The sequence below is a fragment of the Schistocerca americana genome, chromosome 1 (assembly GCF_021461395.2).
Source record: "Schistocerca americana isolate TAMUIC-IGC-003095 chromosome 1, iqSchAmer2.1, whole genome shotgun sequence".
Classification (NCBI taxonomy): domain Eukaryota; kingdom Metazoa; phylum Arthropoda; class Insecta; order Orthoptera; family Acrididae; genus Schistocerca; species Schistocerca americana.
In genome coordinates this window covers 61,487,435-61,514,625 of record NC_060119.1, presented here as the reverse complement: position 1 = coordinate 61,514,625, position 27,191 = coordinate 61,487,435, and the positions used below count along the sequence as shown (strand labels likewise).

General features: G+C 41.5%; 1 protein-coding gene across 1 annotated transcript in view; it reads left to right on the top strand.

Moving 5' to 3' along the window:
- LOC124621762 (esterase FE4-like) overlaps positions 1-27,191 on the top strand; it is a 76,755-nt gene that overhangs the window by 2,358 nt on the left and 47,206 nt on the right. Inside the window, exons 2-4 of the mRNA XM_047147181.1 lie at positions 4,979-5,116; positions 19,624-19,752; positions 19,911-20,058. Of these exons, the coding sequence (XP_047003137.1) occupies positions 4,979-5,116; positions 19,624-19,752; positions 19,911-20,058 (415 nt within the window). The remainder of the gene's footprint in view (positions 1-4,978; positions 5,117-19,623; positions 19,753-19,910; positions 20,059-27,191) is intronic.

Below are 27,191 nucleotides of genomic sequence, written 5' to 3'. Positions count from 1 at the left end.
TGTTCGTACGCTTCTCAACAACAGATTCGGTGACCGATGGATTGGTAGAGGCGGACCAATTCCATGGCCTCCACGCTCTCCTGACCTCAACCCACTTGACTTTCATTTATGGAGGCATTTAAAAGCTCTTGTCTACGAAACCCCGGTACCAGATGTGGAGACTCTTCGTGCTCGTATTGTGGACGGCTGTGATACAATACGCCATTCTCCAGGGCTGCATCAGAGCATCAGGGATTCCATGCGACGGAGGGTGGATGCATGCATCCTCGCTAACGGAGGACATTTTGAACATTTCCTGTAACAAAGTGTTTGAAGTCACGCTGGTACGTTCTGTTGCTGTGTGTTTCCATTCCATGATTAATGTGATTTGAAGAGAAGTAATAAAATGAGTTCTAACATGGAAAGTAAGCGTTTCCGGACACATGTCCACATAACATATTTTCTTTCTTTGTGTGTGAGGAATGTTTCCTGAAAGTTTGGCCGTACCTTTTTGTAACACCCTGTATAAACAACAAATAAGTACTCGTGATATAAGGTTAACTCATAATCGTTTCCTTTAAATTATTTTATGGATACAGTGCTCATAGATCGTAATGCATGTAAACGCCCAACTTGTGATTTGTATCTTACAAGACTAAAAATTTTGTTAGAATACTTCTTTGGATTTGCGACCTTTCCAGTTTTAGATAGCTTTTAGCAGTCATTTTAAGTTCTTTTCAGTCATGTTAAAACTCTTTTTAGCCCATTTTTTGTCACTGCAGTACCACTTTGGACACATTTGTATTGCCTTGAAGTGGTCTTCGTAGAGACAGTGTGTCATTAAGTTTTATTGGTGAAAAAATGTTGACTAAAAACATAGCTTGGCCTCACAATTAATACTTTTGGTAGATAAAAATCACGGTTCTTCTGATGTATCTTGATAACGGATAAAGATTATCGAAAATGGGAAAATGCGTCTCTAGGTAAATGTTTAATGAAGGTACAGTTAAAATTAGAGCCACTTACAATATTTACATATTTACGGCCCATGGTGCAACAACAGCTATAAATCGGTTTTTGCAGTTTTGTGCATACATATTATAACTTTGAACCTCTGGATTTCGGTAACGGATAATGGTATCGAAACAAGTTGCGAAGTTCCCCAAGAACATCATCTTAAGAACGCATGGTGAAAGCTTCGACAGTCTGCCACGAATAGAAATTATACACGTGTTTAACCCCACAATTGTACTTTTCATACGCAAAAACCATGGTCTTTCGTGGTCTGCTCAGAAATCGCCCACAGACAAATGTTGCTTTTATATGACACCTAAGGTCCAGTCTAGACCACACCTAATGCAAAATAACCAACAAATTTGCTCAGTTTGCCTGGGCTGCAAGAAGCCTGTAACGTTTAAATTTCGACTCTGTACTGTAGGATAGTTACAGTATGCCCGCTTTTCTGATAGGTATACAAATGGTCGCTAGGGCAGGAGCTATCCAATACACTCCACCCCTCAACCTTGGGATCTATAAAATGCGAGACATGACCCCTTTAAGAATTGTACTTTCGCGTGCGACTTTTTGGGACGTACTGGTACCATGCACTGTTGTGCAGAGACCTGTAACAATCAAAAGAAACGAACGGACTTGAAAAACATTTATACAGGAGAAAGCCAAAAGTTTGAATCTGAGTAAATTACTTGTTGTAAATTTTTTATAAGAGCTTTCTCTGGATGATTCAATACCAACTGATTGTATGTCGAAATGAACATTATTTAGATGACTACTATAATCTCATTTGTTGTGATCTTTCTTACTCGCAATACTACCTTACAACTTTCCTTAACGAGTGGTTCAAATGGTTCAAATGGCTCTGACTATTATGTGACTTAACATCCGAGGTCATCAGTCCCCTAGAACTTAGAACTACTTAAACCTAACTAACCTAAGGACATCACACACATCCATGCCCAAGGCAGGATTCGAACCTGCGACCGTAGCGGTCGCGTGGTTCCAGACTGAAGCGCCTAGAACCGCTCGGTCACACTGGCCGGCCCTTAACGAGTTATTCATTAAGATTGCAAAAGTGGAACACAGCAAGTAACATTATCATTCTCAGATTGAGTATGTGTTCCATTCCTGAGCGACCTCACGGAGAACCTCCCTTTGGTTTGTTTTTTCATATTTTTCTTCTAGTCTTTTTAAAATGGACAGATGCACGACTTTGTATGTCAATAATAGTAATGGGGTCCCACAGTTGTTGTTAATTTCTGCTGCGTTTCCCGTCTGATTTAAAGTGCGGGCAAACACTAGCTCCCAATTATCGACGATCTGCCACGAACACAAATTACAGAAGTGGCAATCCCCATAGTTAGTACTTTTTGTGCCCAAACATCATGAACAAATTGTGCTTTTATAAGCACCTGAGGTCCACACTAGACCACCAAACAATAAACCAATCAAAAAGGCTACGAAAGTACTTCTGCAGATAAGCAGTTGTTAGTATCCCACTTAGTTCCAGTGTGATGGACATAGATGAATTATAGGCAAAGTTTGACCGGCTTGCAAATCATGCTGTGCAGAAATATGTGCCGAGTAAGTGGGTTAGGGACGGAAAAGACTCATCGTGGTTTAATAATAAAATCCAGAAACTGCTGAGGAAGCAAAGGCTCTTGCACCGTAGATTTAAAAGACAACGCGCAAATGACGAAATGCTATCATTACTAGTGAATCGTGAGTCTGGGAAAAGATCTACACGTGAATCATACAATTACCACCGTCATTCCTTAGTAAAGATCATGCCCAGAATCCGGGAAAATTTTGATCTTAAGTAACATCATTTGCTGTTACGTAAAACCACTAAGCGGGTCTAAGGCTTCTATCCAGTCAGTTCTTGACCAGTCTGGTGTGGCAATAGAAGATAAACCGAAGTTTTAATTTCGTGTTTAAGAAAAAGTCCACGCAGGGCTATTGTCATTGTTTGTCCATCGCACAGACTCCCTTGTGGAGTGCATATTAATAGGCATCTCCGGTGCAGAGGAACAACGGAAAGCGTTGTAAACAAATGAGTCGCCTAGTCCGGATCCGATCCCTGTTCGGTTTTCGTTGGTTGGTTGGTTGATCTGAGGGAGGGAATCAGACAGCGAGGTCAATGGTCCCAACGGATTAGGGAGGGATGGGAAAGGAAGTGGGCCGTGCCCTTTGAAAGGAACCATCCCAGCATTTGCCTGAAGCGATTTAGGGAAATCACGTAAAAGCTCAATCAGTATGGCCGGACGCGGGTTTGAACCTTCGTCCTCCCGCATGTGAGTCCAGTGTGCTGACCACTGCGTTCTATTTCGGGTTTAGAAAGTGAATCGCTCTCCCTGCGCCAAGTCCCAAGCGATTGGTACAAAGCGCAGGTGACTCTTGTATGTAAGGAGGGTAAAAGAACGAACTGGCTCATTTACAGACCAATACCCCTAACATCGGTTTGCTGCCGAATTCTTGAACATATTCACAGTTCGAATATAACAAATTTCCTTGAGATGGAAAAGTTCCTGTCTACAAATCGCACGGTTTTTGGAAACACTGCTCGTGTGATACTCAGCTTGCCCTTTCTCACGTGATATACTGCGAACTTTGGATGGAGGGCAACAGGCAGATTCTGTATTCCTAGGTATCGGAAAAGCATTTGACACGGGCACCACTGCAGACAGTTAACAAATACACGAATATACGGAGTAGGTTTCCAGTTATATAAGTGGCTCGAGGATCTCTTAAGTAACAGAAAACAGTACGATGTCCTCGATGGCGAGTGTTCAGAGACAAGCACATCGTCATGTGTGCCCCAGGGAAGTGTGATAGGACAGCTGTCACTTTCCATGTATATAAGCGATCCGGCGGACAGGGTGAGCAGCAGTCTGCAGCTATTTGCTGATGATACTGGGGTATGCGGGAAGGGGTCGTCGTTGAGTGAATTTAGGAGGATACAATATGACTTACACAAAATTTCTGGTTGGTGTGATAATTGGCAGCTAGCTTAAAATGTAGAAAAATGTAAGTTAATGTAGATGAGTAAGAAAAACAAATCCGCGATGTTCGAATAGAGCATTAGTGGTGTACTGCTTGATAGGGTCACGTCGATTAAATAGCTGGGCGTAACGTTGTAAAGCCATTTCAAATGAAACGAGCGTGTAATGATGTAGTAGAGAAGGCGAGTGGTCTACTTCGGTTTATTGGGAAAACTTTAGGAAAGATTGGTTCACCTGTAAAGGAAACAGCATATAGAATGCTGGTGTGACCTATTCTTGAATACTGCTCGAGTGCTTGTGATCCGCACCAGGTCATCGAAGCAAGTGAGAGACAGGCTTCTAGATTTGTTACCAGTAGGTTCGAACAAAACCTAAGTATTACGGAGATGCTACGAGAACTAAAACGGGAGTCCCTGGAGGAGAGGGGACGTTCTTTCCGAGGAACACAGCTGAGAAAATTTAGGAAAACAGCATCTGAAGCTGACTTCCGAATGATTCTACTGCCGCCAGCCAACATTACGCGTTAGGACCACAATACGAGAAATCAGGTCTCATACGGGGGCACATATATAGTCGTTTTTCTCTCACTCTATTTGCACGTGGAACAGGAAAAAAATGGCTAGCAGTGGTACAAGATACCCTTCGCCAAGCTCCGTACGGTGGCCTGCGGAGTACGTATGTAGATGTAGAAGTGGACATTATAGCTGTTGTCTTCCTTATATTGAATGTACTCAAGTCGTCTGTTTTTTTTTCCTGGAATGTAATTCGATAGTTCTTTTGATAGTGAATATGTAGCCTTGTTCTTTTTCGTTTTCTGAATGCTGTTAAATTAATGATATAATGGATCCGATAGCATGAGATTATTATTTACTGTTTAGGATGTGTACTAGGTATTAAGCTAAACTTTCATAGTTTACTATGTTTGCTTCTTATGCTTGTAATTACATTATTCTAATACTTACGTTTTCATCCTGTGGTCACAGGCCGAGGAGTATGTGACAGTGGACACACAGGAAGGCACTATCAGAGGGAGGCTGGCAGAGACGTACACGGGCAAACCCATGTTCAGGTTTGAAGGTATCCCGTATGCAGAACCGCCCAAATGGGATCTACGTTTCCAGGTAAATGGTTCATACCAGTTATTTTCAGTCAAACTGTCGAGAACGAGCTATTGTTTTCTGGAACAGTCCACAGCCGATTTCATTCCCCAAGGTCATGAAATTGAGCTACTGTAATTACAGTAATACAGAATAGAACTGGTAAATAAAAGCCTGATACGATGTATGTGACGCCCAAATGCAAGTAAAGATGGAAAGAAGGAAAAATGAAAACCAACTTTTACTGTAAATATATTAATTTGGCCACGAGTCGGCTTTCGGCTTCTTAGGCCGTCTTTGGGTGACACCTGAATGTCGCAAACACAAATAAAACGACGTGCGGATCACACGGATATTATTTACACAGAAAATGCATAAATGACGTGCCTACTGTTTACGTAGTAAAATGGTATATTTTTAACATGCAGAAACAGTGACAGCAAATAAAAGAGGAAAAACAGCTTTTGGTGTCGAGTACATGTAACAACTGACGAAAAATAAAGCCGAAGCTACAATTTTTCATCTAGCTTTTGTAATTAAAACTTAATTTAACAGAGGGAACAAGGAAATTGAGGTCTGTTTTTTGATACGACGTTGGCGTTCTGTGTTATTTGTTTGTTTGTTTCCCGTATTTCCACGAAGATAGTCTTTCTTACCTTCTACGTCGTATGAGTCGTCTTCGCTTAAAGATTGGTTAGCAAATAATGTGTTACAGCAAGTGAACGTGTGGTTTGGCGAGTTTATGATTCAGTAACAAACTGGCGAATAGAGCACTAAAGAGCTGCATTTTGCAAGGAATTGCTCCGAGAGTATCTGTCATTTTTACTGAAATTGTCTTAGATATAAGAAATTAATATGAAGGGTGACCGGTTCAACTACTGAACAGCCATCATCATGACTAAAGTACAGTAAAGGCAGAGTGCAAATACGAGGGCAGTTCAATAAGTAATGCAACACACTTTTTTTTGAAACAGGGGTTGTTTTATTCAGCATTGAAATACACCAGGGTATTCCCCAATCTTTTAGCTACACAACACTATTTTTCAACGTAATCTCCATTCAATACTACGGCCTTACGCCACCTTGAAATGAGGGCCTGTATGCCTGCACAGTACCATTCCACTGGTCGATGTCGGAGCCAACGTCGTACTGCATCAATAACTTCTTCATCATCCGCTTAGTGCCTCCCACGGATTGCGTCCTTCATTGGGCCAAACATATGGAAATCCGACGGTGCGAGATCGGGGCTATAGGGTGCATAAGGAAGAACAGTCCACTGAAGTTTTGTGAGCTCCTCTCGGGTGCGAAGACTTGTGTGAGGTCTTGCGTTGTCGTGAAGAAGGAGAAGTTCGTTCAGATTTTTGTGCCTACGAACACGCTGAAGTCGTTTCTTCAATTTCTGAAGAGTAGCACAATACACTTCAGAGTTGATCGTTTGACCATGGGGAAGGACATCGAACAGAATAACCCCTTCAGCGTCCCAGAAGACTGTAACCATGACTTTACCGGCTGAGGGTATGGCTTTAAACTTTTTCTTGGTAGGGGAGTGGGTGTGGCGCCACTTCATTGATTGCTGTTTTGTTTCAGGTTCGAAGTGATGAACCCATGTTTCATCGCCTGTAACAATCTTTGACAAGAAACTGTCACCCTCAGCCACATGACGAGCAAGCAATTCCGCACAGATGGTTCTCCTTTGCTCTTTATGGTGTTCGGTTAGACAACGAGGGACCCAGCGGGAACAAACCTTTGAATATCCCAACTGGTGAACAATTGTGACAGCACTACCAACAGAGATGTCAAGTTGAGCACTGAGTTGTTTGATGGTGATCCGTCGATCATCTCGAACGAGTGTGTTCGCACGCTCCGCCATTGCAGGAGTCACAGCTGTGCACGGCCGGCCCGCACGCGGGAGATCAGACAGTCTTGCTTGACCTTGCGGCGATGATGACACACGCTTTGCCCAACGACTCACCGTGCTTTTGTCCACTGCCAGATCACCGTAGACATTCTGCAAGCGCCTATGAATATCTGAGATGCCCTGGTTTTCCGCCAAAAGAAACTCGATCACTGCCCGTTGTTTGCAACGCGCATCCGTTACAGACGCCATTTTAACAGCTCCGTACAGTGCTGCCACCTGTCGGAAGTCAATGAAACTATACGAGATGAAGCGGGAATGTTTGAAAATATTCCACAAGAAATTTCCGGTTTTTTCAACCAAAATTGGCCGAGAAAAAAAAATGTGTTGCATTACTTATTGAACTGCACTCGTACTTAAGAATGAAATAAAAAAGTGCGTATATATTAGAGGAAACATACTCATTAAGCTAGTTGCCGAGTAAAGTGTCACAGCAGTGGTCTCGAAATAAAAACTGCCTTTCGTGCTTCTGCAACACAACAGTGAAATAAATTCTTATTAGTTGAGGACGCAGAAGAACGATCGGCTTACATGTGCTAGAAGAAGTAGATAAAGATAAAATATAGGTCTGAAAATATAATGACAGTAGAACACATTATTTAAAAGTCAAATACAATTCATAAATTAAAAGCGAAAAGATTTTGTTGTTACCAGAAGAATTTCAATAAAACATTTGTGAACAATAGATCACGGCTGTCATAAGCTCTGTCTAGTTCCATTAGTATCTATTATGTTATGACGTGCTGCACACTGAAATGGATGATGTCTCGATATGCATAAAGACCGTAGCATGGTGTGAGGTCACAATTAGATTGAGCAAATGGTGGCGTACTAACAGTGTCACAAACATATTTATCCACTTACCGAACCATGAACCGTTTTATACGTCCTCGAAGTTGTTTTCTTATGGCATTAACCATCATCGATGGAAATTGGCTGCTCAGAATATTTTTATCGCGGTAAGAAAAACAATAGCTGTAACATGATAAGATAAAGCTTCTTTAAGAAACACTGCATGAGATTACAGTGTGGACGCAATAACCTAGAAGTCTTTGCTACATACACTGCGAGTACCTTCAGTTTGAGACAAACCTTCAGTTTGAGAAAGAAACCAAAAAACATAATTCTAGCTTATTACATCAGCATAAACAGCTATTGTTTAAGAATTTACAACAGTCAGCAGGTATTTTAACTCTACCCAATTTTAACTCAGTCAATGTGAAACGTCTGCTATCTTTATTGCATCAAAATATTCGAGGACTGAGAAATAAAATCAATGAATTAATTACCTGCGTAGATGAATTAGAGTCTTCAAACCCAGCTGACATAATCTGCCTCTCTGAACATCATGTGACCACTGGTATAGAACTTTTAAGTGTTGTTACAGGGCTTAGGTTAGCATCTCACTTTTGTAGATCAGAAATGGAGAAAGGAGGAGTTGCCACATTCATCAGAAACTGTCATAAATTTAAGAACATAGACATTCATAAATTTTGCCTAGAACAGCACATGGAAGTATGTGCAACAGCAGCAGAATTTCACAAAAATCCTTCATAATATTAAGTGTATATCGAGCACCTGCAGGTAAATTTAATCTGTTCATAAACCACCTTGAAGCTGTACTGGCCCATTTAACAACCAAAAACAAAGAAATAATGGTTGCTGGTGATTTCAATGTAGATTTCCTTAAAGACGCTCCCAATAAGTATTTGAGTTAGTAACACTACCATTCAACTTCATTTCCACTGTTAAGTTCCCCACTAGGGTCGCCAATTGCTCACACACAGCCATTGATAATATCTTTATAGAAAAGTCCGATGAACAAAATTATATTACAAAACGAATAGTCAATGGCCTCTCAGACAATGACATGCATTTCCTTCTGTTAAATGTTAATACTGAACAGGATATAAAATCTGTTAAATCTGAGCTCAACAGGGTAATCGATAAGCCAAAAATTGACTATTTTAGGACACTCCTCAGAGACATTCACTGGACTGATATTTACAGTGCTCATGGCATGAATGAAAAATATAACACTTTTGCTAATAAAGTGCTTACCTTATTTGAACACTGTTTTCCCCCAAAACTTACCAAGGTTAGAGCAAAATCTACAGAGAAGCCATGGATTACTCAAGGAATAGGGGTATAGTGTAAAACAAAAAGAAAACTGTATCTGCCAATCCAAAACAGTTCCGATGTTGATACTCTAGCACATTACAAGAAATACTGCAAAATATTGAAGACTGTAATATGGACATCAAAGCAAATATATTGCAAGGAAAAGATAGTCATATCAGATAACAAACTAAAGACTATATGGGATATAGTGAAGGAGGAGACCAGTAGAACCAGACATGAAGAGGAACAAGTAGCATTAAGAGTAAATGATACATTGGTGACAGACGTGTATAGTGTTGCAGAACTTTTTAACAAACATTTTATAACTGTCACTGACAAATGGGGTTGCCAGGTTCTGTAGATGCTGCTGTGGAATACCTCAGACCAGACATTTCAAGTAACTTCCATAATATGAATTTGACCCTCACTTCTCCAACAGAAATAATATACGTCATAAAATCATTAAAATCAAAAACATCTAGTGGGTATGATGAAATATCAACAAAGTTTATTAAAGAATGTGATTCTGAGTTAAATAATATATTAAGCTATCTGTGTAACCAGTCATTTATCAGTGGAATATTTCCTGAATGGTTGAAATATGAAGTTAAGCCACTGTTTAAGAAGGGAGATAAAGAAATAGCATCAAATTTCCGTCCAATTTCACTTTTTCCAGCATACTCATAAATTTTAGAAAAAGTAATGTACAATCGGCTATATAACCATCTTATCTCAAATAACATACTGTCAAAGTCACAATTCGGATTTCTAAAGGGTTCTGATATTGGGAAGGCTATCTACACTTACAGTGAAAATGTGCTTAATTCATTAGACAAAAAATTGCAGGCAACTGGTATATTTTGTGATATGTCAAAGGCATTTGACTGTGTAAATCACAATATCCTTTTACGTAAATTAGAATATTATAGTGTAACAGGAAATGCTGCAAAATGGTTCAGATCTTATATCTCTGGCAGGAAACAAAGGGTGTTATTAGGAAAGAGACATGTATCAACCTATCAGGCATCATCCAACTGGGAACTAATTACATGTGGGGTCCCACAAGGTTCCATTTTAGGGCCCTTACTTTTTTTACTATGCTTATTTTCATTCCATAATGTCATATGGGATTATTTTTTGGGGTAATTCATGAAGCCAGGCTAAAGTTTTCTGGGCACAAAACCATGGGTAAGAGTTATATGTGGTGTGAACTCAAGAACATCTTGCAGAAGCCTGTTTCGGGAACTAGGGATACTAATATATTTATTCCTTAATGAAATTTGTCATTAAAAATATATAACTTTTTCAAACCAACAGCTCAATTCATGGAATCAATACAAAAAATAAAAATAATCTTCACAAGGATTTAAAGTCACTTAGTCTTGTACAAAAAGGTGTGCATTATTCAGGAACGCACATTTCCTATAACTTGCCAGCAGCCATAAAAAGCTTAACAATCAATGAAATTCAGTTTAAGAGAAGCCTAAATGATTTTTGGTTGCCAACTCCTTCTACTCCATTGATGAATTTCTCAGTAGAACCAACTGATATATATATATAATAAGTACAATATAACTTCTGCACAATTTCAATGCAGTAATGCATTCATTGTAAATAAGTGTGTGTGTGTGTGTGTGTGTGAGAGAGAGAGAGTACAATCTAACTTCTGCACCAGATCAATGCAGTAATGTGTTCATTGTAAATAAGTATTTAGTAGTTGTATTACACGTTTATTACCTTATAAATAAATAAAAAACTCTTTTATTTTAAATTCAGTGCATTACTATTTGTAAAATGATTTTTTCATATAGCATTCATTAAAAAATGACGACTATGCCACTTGGGACCTGTGGAATGGTACATTACCTTATTTGTTTGCGTTGTAAATATTTGTCATGTGTTGTTGTTTTTCTGACATGTTCTACATCCTGGAGGACCTCCTCACTACGGATCAATTGGAATGAAAGTAAATCTAATCTAATCTAAAATCAAGTGTGAGTTTTTCCATCTACACCGTTCCTCACCCCATAGCGGCCTGTATGTGGAGATGACCTCACCTTCCTCCATCCTCAACAGTCCCGCCTAGAAGTGACGCTATACAGTGGGAACACCATGTTCTGGGACGTCATTTAAAGAAATAATGGCATGTATTTATATGCTGTATGAACAATTGTTCTCAATAATAGTCCTTATAATGTTTATCATTGTAAGCGGTCTTCATTTTTTATACTATGTATTCTTATATATTATTATTACTAATTAATAAGTTGCCAGGCTAAAAACACATAATAGTTCATAATAGCGGGTTCATCCCACTAACTGTCATAGGACTTGCAGTGGATACTGACGCAGTTTGGAATTCCTGTGTGATGGTCTGGACAGATATCTGCCTACTACATATTACGACCCTCCTCAACTGTTGGCGGTCTCTGTCAGTCAACAGACAAGATCGGCCTGTACGCTTTTGTGCTGTACGTCTCCCTTCTGGGACACGCACTTCCCGCCAATATTTGAATAGTAAATCGCGGGAACAACTGAAATAGCGCATCGCTTCACTGCAATTTGTATTTATTGTGACACTTAATAACAGACCAAAAAAAGTCGCCTGTTACACTTGAACAATAATAAACAGCTGATTCAGTTTTCTGCACTTTAGTTAAAGTTTCCATAAATATAAACATGCGCGTAGGCGCATTAAAAAAAACTGGTTATGAAACAGTCACTTATAACATCAAGGCAAGCACACTCCATGTAAAGAGTAAATAATTAGCAAGTTTACACATCGACTAGAACACCAAGATGAATATCAGGAAAGTGCACCGTCTACAACACCTTACGGCGACAGTTAACCTCCAATAAGTTCCATTCTTTACACTGTGACATTAAGTACAGCTCAATAGTAATAAAAAATTTAGATTCCACCCATATATATATACATATACGCGCATAAGCACAATTAAATACTCGTGGAAAAACAATAAATTGGAAATTGACAAATCTATACTCAAAGGAACAGCAATCCATCTAAACACTCCAAAAATGGCAACTTAATGGCTACCTAGAGAAACAAATTAAGAATAGCATGCTTATAGATTAACTAGAATAAAGGAATAAATAACACACACACGGCTTTTGACGGCCGACAAACTGAGTTGCAGTGATTAATTTAAAATAGCCAGAACATACGCTACCCAGGTTAGCGGGGTATTTAAATACAAGCGTCGAGCAAGGAGCCTCGTCAGAAAGTAATCAAAACTAGCAGAATTGCCTTACACGGCAGACGTGCCAGCACATCCGTTCATATCCCACAATCAACTAGCACAACATACATCATTGACACATTTCAGATGATATTTTAAAACAACATACTTAAATACCTTTGTTTACCACAAGCCTTAATTAGTTAACAGGTTAGGCTCTGTTATTGAAGCCACGCAAATGAGGTAGCAAGTTAAGGTCTACAGTTCTACTTTGCCATTTAACACGCGTCGTGACGAGGAAAAGGAAGGATCCAGCTAATTAACTGAAAGTCGCTCCTTGGATCCAGTATTTGACGATGCGCTCAAAATCAACAGACAAGGCGAGAGTCAAGTTTAGACTCGCGAACCGCACACGCAGAAAACGAGCATAAGGTGAATAAACTGCTCCTTGTTCAGTCATTTACACACCGACGAAACAAATAATCTTCTCCGCATTACTGTAGACTCCGGAATCCCCAGTTGCTTGCCAGTTACTCAAAATAATGGTCAAAACGTCTTACTTTAAGTCCGACGACATCAGTTGGATAGGAGTTTCAATGGGCAAACAGGCCTCATCCTCTTTGATCCATCTGCGACCAAGACAGTAACGTTGGCGGCTATCACGGTCTTAACGATGCATCACGTCTGACGCGAGACGCGCCAAACAACAACAGAACGGCGCGGCCTCCTGTTCGCTCCCAGACGTCCGCAACCAGAGTCCCTCCTCCAGACCGACGCCCTCTCGCAAACACGGCAGGCTGCCGGCCGCAGCAACGTCACAGCGCCCTCTGGCTAGGGTAAGAAAACAGCAGAGCGCGAAGCGGGAATTTCAAAAGCAACGCCCTACAGACAATGAGGGAACGTAGAGAACGACCCGTGACATTCCGTCACGGTTCACCTTCACGTTTCCACTTCACTATCACATCGGAAACAGTGGACCTAGGGATGTTTAGGAGTGTGGAAATCTCGCGTACAGACGTATGACACAAGTGACACCCAATCACGATAGAAGTCCGTGAGTTCCGTGGAGCGCCCCATTCTACTCTCCGACTAGGTCTAATGACTACTGAGGTCGCTGATATGGAGTACCTGGTAGCAGGTGGCAGCATAATGCACACCGGAAGCAGCTACTAGGGTAGCAGAGTACGTGTGGCGTGCACACGGGGGTTTTTTTAGGTTAGAGGGACCCCCCCCCTTGGGCGAAACGATAAAATACCTGACGGCTTACCAGAGAGGACATTATCATCGTTGATAAAGAACGTCCGTCCTCAGAGACCAAAAACAGGAAAAGTCAACGTAATATTGGTAAACTGCAGGAGTATCCAGGGCAAGGTTCCTGAATTAGTATCTCTTATTGAAGGAAATAGTGCGCATATAGTATTAGGAACGGAAAGTTGGTTAAAACCGGAAGTGAACAGTAACGAAATCCTAGACACAGAATGGAATATATACCGCAAGGATAGGATAAACGCCAATGGTGGAGGAGTATTTATAGCAGTAAAGAATTCAATAATATCCAGTGAAGTTATTAGCGAATGCGAATGTGAAATAATCTGGGTTAAGTTAAGTATCAAAGGTGGGTCAGATATGATAGTCGGATGCTTCTATAGACCACCTGCATCAGCAACCGTAGTAGTTGAGCGCCTCAGAGAGAACCTGCAGAACGTCGTGAAGAAGTTTCGTGATCATACTATTGTAATAGGGGGAGACTTCAATCTACCAGGTATAGAATGGGATAGTCACACAATCAGAACTGGAGCCAGGGACAGAGACTCTTGTGACATTATCCTGACTGCCTTGTCCGAGAATTACTTCGAGCAGATAGTTAGAGAACCAACTCGTGAAGCTAACGTTTTAGACCTCATAGCAACAAATAGACCGGAACTTTTCGACTCCGTGAATGTAGAAGAGGGTATCAGTGATCATAAGTCAGTGGTTGCATCAATGACTACAAGTGTAATAAGAAATGCCAAGAAAGGAAGGAAAATATATTTGCTTAACAAGAGTGATAGGGCACAAATCGCAGAATATCTGAGTGACCACCATCAAACGTTCATTTCTGAGGAAGAGGATGTGGAACAAAAATGGAAAAAATTCAGAAACATCGTCCAGTACGCCTTAGATAAGTTCGTACCGACTAAGGTCCAAAGCGAGGGGAAAGATCCACCGTGGTATAACAATCATGTACGAAAGGTACTACGGAAACAAAGAAAGCTTCATCATAGGTTTAAGAGTAGTCGAATGATAGCTGATAAGGAAAAGCTGAACGAAGCGAAAAAGAGCGTAAACAGAGCAATGAGAGAAGCATTCAACGAATTCGAACATAAAACATTGGCAAACAATCTAAACAAGAACCCTAAAAAGTTTTGGTCATATGTAAAATCTGTAAGCGGATCTAAATCCCCTATTCAGTCACTCGTTGACCACGATGGCACCGAAACAGAGGACGACCGAAGAAAGGCATAAATACTGAATTCAGTGTTCCGAAACTGTTTCACTGCGGAAAATCGTAACACGGTCCCTGACTTCAGCCGTCGCACGGACGCCAAAATGGAAAATATTGAAATAGACGATATCGGAATTGAAAAACAACTGCTATCACTTAGTAGCGGAAAAGCATCCGGACCAGACGAGATACCCTTAAGATTCTACAGTGATTATGCTAAAGAACTTGCCCCCTTTCTATCAGCAATTTATCGTAGATCGCTGGAAGAACGTAAAGTACCTAGCGACTGGAAGAAAGCGCAGGTCGTCCCCATTTTCAAGAAGGGTCATAAATCAGATGCGAATAATTATAGGCCTATTTCGCTTACGTCAGTCTGTTGTAGAATAATGGAACATGTTTTGTGTTCTCGTATTATGACGTTCTTAGATAATACAAATCTCCTTCATCATAACCAACATGGATTCCGCAAACAGAGATCATGTGAAACTCAGCTCGCCCTATTTGCCCAAGAAATTCACAGTGCCGTAGACACTGGCGAGCAGATTGATGCCGTATTCCTGGACTTCAGGAAGGCATTTGATACGGTTCCGCACTTACGTTTAGTGAAAAAAATACGAGCTTACGGAATATCGGACCAGGTTTGTGATTGGATTCAGGATTTCCTAGAAGAAAGAACACAACATGTCATTCTTAACGGTTCAAAATCTGCAGATGTAGAGGTAATTTCGGGAGTACCGCAGGGAAGCGTGATAGGACCTTTATTGTTTACAATATACATAAATGACTTAATTGACAACATCGGTAGCTCCGTGAGGCTATTTTCAGATGACACGGTTGTCTACAAGAAAGTAGCAACATCAGAAGACTCGTACGTACTCCAGGAGGACCTGCAGAGGATTAATGCATGGTGCGACAGCTGGCAGCTTTCCCTAAACGTAGATAAATGTAATATAATGCGCATACATAGGGGCAGAAATCCATTCCAGTACGATTATGCCATAGGTGGTAAATCATTGGAAGCGGTAACGACCGTAAAATACTTAGGAGTTACTATCCGGAGCGATCTGAAGTGGAATGATCACATAAAACAAATAGTGGGAAAAGCAGGCGCCAGGTTGAGATTCATAGGAAGAATTCTAAGAAAATGTGACTCATCGACGAAAGAAGTAGCTTACAAAACGCTTGTTCGTCCGATTCTTGAGTATTGCTCATCAGTATGGGACCCTTACCAGGTTGGATTAATAGAAGAGATAGACATGATCCAGCGAAAAGCAGCGCGATTCGTCATGGGGACATTTAGTCAGCGCGAGAGCGTTACGGAGATGCTGAACAAGCTCCAGTGGCGGACACTTCAAGAAAGGCGTTACGCAATACGGAGAGGTTTATTATCGAAATTACGAGAGAGCACATTCCGGGAAGAGATGGGCAACATATTACTACCGCCCACATGTATCTCGCGTAATGATCACAACGAAAAGATCCGAGAAATTAGAGCAAATACGGAGACGTACAAGCAGTCGTTCTTCCCACGCACAATTCGTGAATGGAACAGGGAAGGGGGGATCAGATAGTGGTACAATAAGTACCCTCCGCCACACACCGTAAGGTGGCTCGCGGAGTATAGATGTAGATGTAGATGTAGAACGTATGTTTTTGGGGGTGTGCGGATACTTTTCATCACATAGTGTACCTTGTACGCGATACTACCGCAATCTGTATGTGCGTATTGCTATTCCGTGACTTTTGTCATCTCATTGCACATTTTCCAACACCTTTACAGTGTGTTTATCACACTGTAGTATAAACAGTGTATTATTTTAGAATGGTATTGAAATCCGCTAGCTGTGGGGTTGCGACAACGAAAAAAGAATCAGGAGGAAAGGTTATTAAGTAGCATGCTTTCAATGTCTTGGTAATTACGGAAGTCCCCAGAACGCTAGATCAGGGGACAATAATGTTCGCCGTCTAGACGAAACCATATCTCCACCTGTATGAAATGGTCAAAGGAAATCACGAAAAACCTAGGTAAAAATGACCACATTTTGTTGCTCAACAAAATAAGTTCAGAGGTCCAACTCTGAAGACCTGTCAGAAATCCTTGCCACACAATGCTGTCTGTATTAACAGTAAACAGACTAACCATAGATGCAGTGTGTCGTGTCAATGTTTGAAATAAGAACCCTGGCGACGCTCGTGAATTACGTACATATGTACAGACCGCAGAAGTATGAGGGTGAGTCAATAAATAAGCCGCAAACTCCAGAATACGGCATATAGTTTTAAATTTCGCCCTGTATACAGGGAGGTACACTGATAGCGACTGTGCGAAATATCTCACGAAATAAGCATCAAACGAAAAAACTACACAGTACGAAACTTGCCTAGCTTGAAGGGGGAAACCAGATGGCGCTATGGTTGGGCCGCGAGATGGGGCTGCCATAGGTCAAACGGATATCAACTGCGTTTTTTAAATAGGAACCCCCACTTTTTATTACATATTCGTGTAGTACGTAAAGAAATATGAATGTTTTACTTGGAACACTTTTTTCGCTTTGTCATAGCTCTTGCTGTAATAGTCACAAACGTATAAGTAAGTGGTATCACGTAACATTCCGCCAGTGCGGACGGTATTTGCTTCGTGATACATTACCCGTGTTAAAATGAACCGTTTACCAATTGCGGAAATGCTCTATATCGTGTTGACGTATGGCTATTGTGATCAAAATGCCCAACGGGCGTATGCTATGAATGCTGCTCGGTATCCTGGACGACATCATCCAAGCGTGCGGACCGTTCGACGGATAGTTACGTTATTTAAGGAAACAGGAAGTGTTCAGGCACATGTGAAACGTCAGCCACGACCTGCATCAAATGATGATGCCCAAGTAGGTGTTTTAGCTGCTGTCGCGGCTAATCGGCACATCATTAGCAGACAAACTGCGCGAGAATCGGGAATCTCAGAAACCTCGGTGTTCAGAATGCTACATCAACATCGACTGCACCCGTACCATATTTCTATGCACCAGGAATTGCATGGCGACGACTTTGAACGTCGTGTACAGTTCTGCCACTGGGCGCAAGAGACATTACGGGACGATGACAGATTTTTTGCACGCGTTCTATTTAGCGACGAAGCGACATTCACCAACAGCGGTAACGTAAACCGGCGTAATAAGCGCTATTGGGCAACGGAAAATCCACGATGGCTGCTACAAGTGGAACATAAGCGACCTTGGCGGATTAATGTATGGTGCGGCATTATGGGAGGAAGGATAACTGGCCCCTATTTTATCGATGGCAATCTAAATGGTGCAATGTATGCTGATTTCCTACGTAATGTTCTACCGATGTTACTACAAGATGTTTCACTGCGTGATAGAATGGCGATGCACTTCGAACGTGATGGATGTCCGGCACATAGCTCGCGGTATTGAATAGCATATTTCATGACCCGCACGTGCACTGGATCTGACGTCCACGGATTTCTTTCTGTGGGGAAAGTTGAAGGATATTTGCTATCGTGATCCACCGACAACGCCTGACAACATGCGTCAGCGCATTGTCAATGCATGTGCGAACATTACGGAAGGCGAACAACTCGCTGATGAGAGGAATGTCGTTACACGTATTGCCAAATGCATTGATGTTGACGGACATCATTTTGAGCATTTATTGCATTAATGTGGTATTTACAGGTAATCATGCTGTAACAGGATGCGTTCTCAGAAATGATAAGTTCACAAAGGTACATGTATAACATTGGAAAACCGAAATAAAATGTTCAAACGTACCTACGTTCTGTATTTTAATTTAGAAAACCTACCTGTTACCAACTGTTCGTCTAAAATAGGGAGCCATATGTTTGTGACCATTACAGCGTCATCTGTCACAAAGCGAAAAAAGTGGTCTAACTAAAACATTCATATTTCTTTACGTACTAGACGAATATGCAATAAAAAATGTTGGTTCCTATTTTAAAAAACGCAGTTGATATCTGTTTGACTTATGGCAGCGCCATCTAGCGGGCCAACCATAGCGCTGTCTGGTTTCCCCCTTCAAGCTAGACAAGTTTCGTCCTTTGTAGTTTTTTCGTTTGATGCTTATTCCGTGAGATATTTGGCGCGGTCACTAACAATGGAGCACCCTGTATATCTAGAAGGTTGCAGCACGTGTCGCATGGAAGGTAGCCATTTCACAGTATAGCACGGCCAATGTTCAATGATCTCCAGTCAGATCAAAATGACAGGTGTCCCTTAAATGTGCATCCGACTAGGACAACACGAATTTTGTGAGCCGAGGGACTGTTCGCGGAATTCGTCCCATAAATTTTCCAACTTTATTTCACGGACAACTGGTTATCGGCAAGGAAAAAATCACAAACAAAAAGTGTAGACGTATTTCGCTACTCCCCCCCCCCCCCCCCCCCAAGGAAACATCGCACTTGTGGACTGCAGCAATTTAGGAAACCAAATAAAGTTCTTTTATCCCGCACGGTTAGACGTTGACGCCTTGACAAAAATTCTATGCTGCAGGCTCTGAATCGCTTGTGTTATGGTTACATGGGCAGTTTCTTGAAAAACAAAATAAATTTCAGGTTGGTCGCGTTACTCTAATGTCTCTGTCCCAGTTAGCGACTTATTTATTGACTCACTCTCGAACCTCAGATCCTTATCGTATCTGGCCACTTCGATTTCCACTACCGTTAGTAACCCATCACCAGTAACCCACATCACGTACCTTAAACAGACAAATCTCTGCGTCTTGTTGAAACGATAACCTGTATTAACGAACTGTATCGTCACGTCGACAGCCACCAGTGAGGAAAGCGGCGTGGTCCGGTGTCCTGGACACGCTGGCAGCCTCTTGGGCGTGCACGCAGTACTCCAAGTACGCGACCGGCTTTGAAGACTGCCTGTTCATCAACGTGTACGGACCTGGCGTAAGTATCGTACGATCCTAAGGCGGCTATTACCTATTCTTTCCATTTTAATCAAAAATTTTGTTCGTATTAGGAATTTAGAAGGAATATTGTTGGGAAAAAGTGTTTCGTTCCTCCCTTTGTATGTTTAATTGTATCAACTGCGTACTGATTTGCAGGCTCCGCAGAATGAAACTCTGAAGGCTGTTGTGGTGTGGATCCACGGCGGTTGCTTCACGTCGTCTTCTGGAACCAGCGGCGTGCCGTACTATTTCGTGGACAGCGGCGTCATTTTCGTGACCTTCAATTATCGCCTCGGAATTTTCGGTAAATATTTTACAGCTTACTTAAACTGTTATGTCAACTGTTTATGTATATTTGGACTTCTGAGTGCCATGAAGCCGCTTCATATCTTATTCTGCCCTTACCACTGTCAAAGTCAGTCGTGCTTTCAACCGGTGAGAGTTAGTTTAGTGCAAGCATCTCACCTTATTGTGCTTTAATACAAAGTCTAAGTCTACAGTATGTGGTTTGCTGTTGCCTTCTCGCGAATTCTTATGAAGAGTCGATTGTTCAACATGCCAGTGCAGTGTAGTTTCTTATTTATATGAATGTGAAATGAAAGGAACGGAGAGACTAATCTGCTTGTACAACACCTGCCGCCTGTCTGCACATCATCTGACAGGCAGATTATCATCAACGGCGTCACATTTCCGCACCGCTCGAGGTACCGCGGAGAGGTTCCGTCCAGAAAGTTCCGAAGCTGATTTTTTGTCCTGACATATAAGCGACGTCAGCGTAGTAACTTCGATGGCAGTTTGAACTAACGACTGCAGCAACAGATGTGCATTCCGCCAGTCAGTTGTGAGCAGGCTGTATCGGCTACTGAACGTGCGACCGTTGTGTGTCAACGTTGTTGTGTGAAATGTTGCAATGGAGCATCATCTCTAAAAAAAAGTGTTCAAGGCATTCTCCAGAATGTTTTGAAGGTGACTAAAGTGAGTGCAAAATTTATCCCACACACCCAAACAACGACGCGTGGCGCCTGCAACTGCAACTGCAACTGCTTTCAGAGAATAGCTTATAAAGAAACAAACTGCGGAAAATCTTCCACGAAATTTCTTTAAAAAAATATTTTTCTGAGACCTTCCGGGGCAGACATAAATTCTCTTTAAAAAATGTATTGGATGCAGTTTCCATTTTACAGCGATGCGCTTGACGGAGTTTAATACTGAATATATTTTCAAAAAAGAATTCTAGAATATGTTTAATTGATTTTTAGTATTAGTAATGCCTATGTGTAAAAGACAACGTGCGAACTGACTGTCTCGTCATCGCCCAGCAGAAACCGCTAAGGACGGAAACCTGAAACTTGCAAAGGATGTTGATCTTATACTGTAGGCTCCGTTTAAGGGGACTTAGAACAGAAAAAAATTTTTGATTCATGTTTTTGGATTTTTATCTCATTATAAAATTTGCAATTTTCCGAATAAAATGATATATACATGGGAAGTACTTTAATTTATTTTTTTAAATATAATGTACACCGGTTGAAAAGATTAAAATTTTATGTGCATTACTTCAAGATCTAATAAAATCGGTAATTTTTTATATAGAAGGCTGTGGATTACTGTGTTAATAAGCTTAAACTATTTGTTTGTATTGGTAGCACTGCGAAAAACAGTATCGTGTCGTTTCATAGTATAAACACGCGTTGTATGTTGAAGTGCTAATGTTTTCCCAAGGAAAAGTGACGAGTAGATTGGTAAATCTCTCAAAATGTAAAGTAGGACGCCGAAACGAAGTGTTTTTAAGAAACGTGGATTTCATGGTAATAGATTTTCGAATAAAGGGAAACATTTTTTTCAACATGTGGCGTGTGAAGTTACAGACAATGATAAACAGGCAAACTCGTCAGTATCTAGAGAAACACCCATTAGTGCTCCGAAGATTAAAATAAAACGTTGTGATATACAGTTTTCTCAAAACGAAAGTGATGTAAATGATAGGTTAGGTGAATGTGTGCGTTGTAAAATGTGTGGAGGGCCACTTAGTTTACATGAAGATAGTAAGGTATCAAATGGACTAGCGAGGAAACTTATCTTTAATTGTGCCAGTTGTAAATATACTCACTCATTTTGAAATTCTGATAATTGAAAAGATAATTATTTTGAAGTAAATGTTAGGTTGTTTTATGGATTGAGAGCTATTGGCAAAGGACGCACTGTAGCAGAAACAAAGTGTGCCGTGATGAATATTCCATTCCCACCTTGTAAAATCGACAAGTATGCAGGATTTATTGGAACTGCTGTGGAATCTGTTGCTTATGACTCAATGAGGGGTGCTGCAAACGAAGCTGTTGAAATAAATAATGGAATGACTGACATACCAGTAGCTTTCGATGGCACTTGGCACAGGCACAGCTACAGTTGCTACGGTGACCAGTGTAGATACTGGAAAGGTAATAAATTTCCAGATTTTAACCAAACATTGTTATAAGTGTAAATCAGAGAATGAAGAAGAGCATATCTGTGACAGAAATGGTGGTACGGAGGCCTCTGCAGCTATTGAAATTTTTAGTCGATCTGTGAACGAAATGGGAGTGTGTTACACTAAGTTCTTAGGTGATGGAGACTCAAAAGTATATAACAATGTAGTAGCAGCTCAGCCTTGTGCTGAGAAGATTATTACAAAACTGGAATGTGTTGGTCATGTCCAGAGAGGGACAGGCACCAGATTGAGGAAGTTGAAACAAAGTTTGACAGGCAAGAAACTTTCTGATGGTAAAACCATAAGAGGCAGGCTGACAGACAAAATGATTGATGAACTACAGCAGTATTACGGGATGGCCATTAGAAATAATACTGAGGATCTGTTGAAAATGAAGCAGTCGGTATGGGCTACCTTCTTCCACAAACAGTCAACTGATGAAAACCAGTACACCACATTTGCCCTCAGCGACCTGATTCATGGTGCAATTACCGCAATGCCCAGTACTGAAACAGTTCATACAGCCATAAACATTCCATCCCAGCAGCAGTCATGGATATCATAAAACCTATTTACGGAGAGCTGGCAAATCCTGAATTACTGAAGTGTCTGCATGGTCAGACTCAAAATTCCAATGAGTCGTTCGATAATCTTATAAACCCTATGGATCCGCTTACCATTAATCGTTTTTGTTGGAATGAAGACGTTAAAGTGGGAGGGGGGGCGGGGTCAGTAATGCTGTTATTGCTTTTAATGATGGCAACATTGGTAGACTGAAAGTGCTACAGCATATGGGAATTAACCCTGGAACAAACTGCATCAGAGAACTTGAACGGATGGACAAGGTTCGCATTGAGAAAGCAAAGTATGCAGCACAGTTAGCCACTGAAGAGTCCAGAAAGAAGAAAAGAAGAAAAAACTTGGAAAAAGACCAGAGGATGTATACAGTGTGGTGCAGGGTGCATCTGAGTGACTAAAAATAAAAAATTAAACATATATTAAGTGAGTTACAGTCTTTTGAAACTTTATAAGCCGTTCCTGAAAATTTACACTTCCTGTTGAATTTTTCACTAAATCTCAGAAACCACCTCCAGTATTCAAATTTTCAGGGAGTAATAACATCCATATCCTGAGTCTGCTGAACTAAAATAAGAACCTAAAGTTATATATAAATAAAATTATTTGGGATAACGTACAAAAAAGTACCCAAAATTTTAACTGTGCAATTAAAAAATTGTGTTTCCGAAACCAGTGGCTGAAATGCAATAATTCTAGTTCAGTAGACTCAGAACATACAGTTTAACGTCCTTCTAAAGTTTCATGTCAATGGCTACAGCAGTTCCTGAAATACAGGGAAACCAAGTCATTACAGTTAACATTGTCGGGATAGGGCGTTCCAACTCCTCTTAAGAAGAAATTTTGGAAATTCCACTCCTAAGGCGGTGAAAAAGGGGATGAAAGTCTTTTTAAAAATATGACGCTATTAAGACAATTTAGAGACTAGGTCTACGAAAATTAGTATTTTTTTCTGTCAAAAAAAAACACTTGTTTCAGAATTTCTGGAAATTCAACCTCTAAGGGGGTAAAATAGTGGTGAATTTTTTTAATAAATTATTAAAGAACTATTAAAGCACTTTTAAAGCTATACCTATGAAAATTGATATTTGACTTCTAGGCTAGAAATATAAAAATACGTCTTTCAGTGTTTTTAGGAATTCAACTACCTGAAATACGGAATGAAAAATTTTATGAAATTTTTCCTTATGAAAGCCTTTTCAAAGGTAAATCTATCAAAATTTATATTTGCCGTCTCTGTTTGAAATAAAAAAGTACATGTTTCATTGTTTTTAGAAATTCAACCCCCAATGGGGTGAAATAGTGGATGGCAATTCTTAAGAAAATATTTATTTATATTAAGAAAAGCTAAACCCACGCAAACTGGTATTTCAATTCTCAGCTAGACGTAAAGAAAGTGTTAGGGATGAAAGTGTCTACGAAAATATAACCACAAGAACGAGAGAGGCATGATTAACATAAACCTTGGATTTTAGGTACTAGAATCGCTTTTTGGAGTAGACCGTGCTTTAGAAGCCTTAATTAGCTTGAAAAGTTTATAAGGAGTTGCAACTTGTGAACTAAGTGAAAGGAGGTTATTTAACAGTCAGCACGACAAATTTGTCAGAATTGCATAGAAAAAGAAATGGCCCATTAATACATCAATTTTTCAGGAGGCCTAATCTATGCTTATAAAACTATTTTTGATGTAACTACTACACAAACGTGAGCGAAGCAGTGGGCGCTTAAGTATTTGAGTAGTAGAGTGAAGTGTACAAGCGCGGAGTGCTTCATCTGGGCCGAGCTGTCTAAGGCGCTGCAGTCATGGACTGTGCGGCTAGACCCGGCGGAGGTTCGAGTCCTCCCTCGGGCATGGGTGTGTGTGTTTGTCCTTAGGATAATTTAGGTTAGGTAGCGTGTAAGATTAGGGACTGATGACCTTAGCAGTTAAGTCCCATAAGATTTCACAAACATTTGAATATTTTTGCTTCATCTGGGGCCGGGGCAAGCGGCGGAAGGGGGGGGGGGGGAGGGGAGAGGGGGCGCTCGCTGTGGAAACATGCTAAACGGCCGCGGTCACATACTCTCGGATTCTGAACCACTTACAAAAATTCTTTTATGCTTACTCCAGGGTGCCTAGACGATCCAAGCATGAATGTTACAGTCACTTTCGGTGTACAATCAAAATAGTCCTGGAAATATTTAATTTTTATTTAATTTTGTGTTATTACAACAATGTTTTCATGGAACACCGTAAATGTTTTTGCTCATTAATGATACTTGCGTTATACTTGTTGCTGGTTTCTTTAACACTTACATCATTACTTCAGTCAATTATTTTTGGTAAAAAATAAATAAACACTGAAACTTCCTGGCAGATTAAAACTGTGCTCCGGACCGAGGCTTACGCCTTTCGCGGGCAAGTGCTCTACCATCTCTTTTTTTTTTTTTTGGACCGGTGGGGGCTCGGGGGGCAAAGTGGGCAGGGGTCGAAACCTGAGGCCTGGCCACAGTGTCCCTCTCACCACCACCGAGCCTGTGGTACTTAGGGGAGTGGGAGAAACAGGAATCAACAATAGTGGAAGGCGTTGTTAGTTATTTATTTGCATGTGTTTTTGTAATATTCACTAATAGCAAGAAATTATGGGAACACATATGCGAAAGAGAAAAGAAATATAAATTCTAGGTAAAGAAAAAGAAAGGAAAAAGGAAAAGCAAAAAGAAATAAAATCCGCGCAATCTGCGACGCGCTCTCCCATCCGCGGAGGTCAGAAGTAGAATAGATCGTAGGCGGTTGAAACTCAGACACCGCCGGGGGAGGAGGGGTGGGTGCCCTCTGTGCCAGGCACCTCCCAACTCAGTGGAGGTCTAACAAAGACCGCTCGAAGATAGTTAACAAATAATGTTCGGTAACGTGGCGTGTTTTCGAGAGCTGCATGGGCTGTTCGTAAATAGGTCCAGAAGTCGAGGCGGGATTTAGGTCCCTCATTAAAGAGATAAGCGACCGCCCACCCTTTGACCCACGTAATAGCATGACATTTGGCGGCGGGAAAATGTCGGTCCTCCGGGTATAGAAACATTCGAGGCTCGACTGTGTCTGGTGGCACCCGGAGATAGCAGGCAATGATTTGCTGCACGAAGCGCCATACATCTTGCGATGAGGCGCATGTCAGACGGTGTTCATCAGTGTCCAGTTGCTGGCAAAGGAGACAAAGAGGGGATTCTGACAAGCCAATGTTGTGCAGGCGCTGCTTCGTGGCAAATTTCCTGTTGACTATGTGATACCACAGTGCCCGGACGTTCGTAGGGAGAAAGGGCTGGTGGACGGTAGTCCACACTATGGGCCACTGGATGGAGGGGTGTTTGGTCTCCATCACATTCCGGGGAGCACAGCGCAGCAACAGGCTGTAAAAATCCTTAGTCCTAGGTGGGCGTGTATCTGGGAGACTGGTATGTATGTAATTGTAGTCGACGAAAAAGGTCGAAATATGGGACAAATGCGGCACGATATGGCCGACAGACACTGGTGGTGAGGTGGAAGCAGGTAGGAGGACCTCAAGCAAGCTGCGTGTTAGAAATGTACCCTGGCCCATCCACTGTTTTCTCATGGTACTCATGTACAAGGCTGCAGCTCGCATACGGACATTGACGAGCCCGACGCCACCATACCGTGGGGGCAGGGTAAGTGTCTCATAACGGACTTTAAACATTGAACCAGCCGTGAGATAATAGCCAAAAGCCGCCTGAAGGTTGCGCCCAATTGCAGTTGGCAGAGGGAGAACTTGCGCGATGTGAACCAATTTTGATGCCACATAAGATTAATAAACGCAACCCGTTGAAGTGTGTCCTGGCGGCGCAAGAGGTTCTGGCGGACGTCGTTGCGGATGACGTGTAACAGGCGACGGAAATTCGTTGCCGCCGTGCGTGTGACCGTGGGGGTAAAGGTAATGCCCAGCTACCGGAAAGTCCGCACAAGCGGCAGTGGTGCCACTTCACCCTCCTGGAGGCCTCGTCCAATGTGCATTGCAGAAGATTTGGCGACATTCATGGCACTGCCAGCGGCAGCCCCATAACGGGTAATCAATTCGAGGACATCCCGAATCTCAGAGCCGGAGCGAATGAGGAGGAGGAGGTCATCAGCATATGCCCGACAGCGAAAAGTGTGTTGGCGTAGGGTGAGGCCAGAGAGCTTGGTCGTCAAGCCCCCAATAAGGGGCTCAAGGGCAATAGCATACAGGAGGGTAGAGAGGGGGCACCCCTGCCGTATCGAACGGCAGATAGGTACCGGCCCTGCTATACGTCCATTGACTTGGACACGTGAACTGGCACTGTCGTAAAGACGCCGGATGACGTCGAGAAACGGAGGTGGGATGCCCATTCGGGCTGCCACCGAAAACAGGAAACGATGACGCACT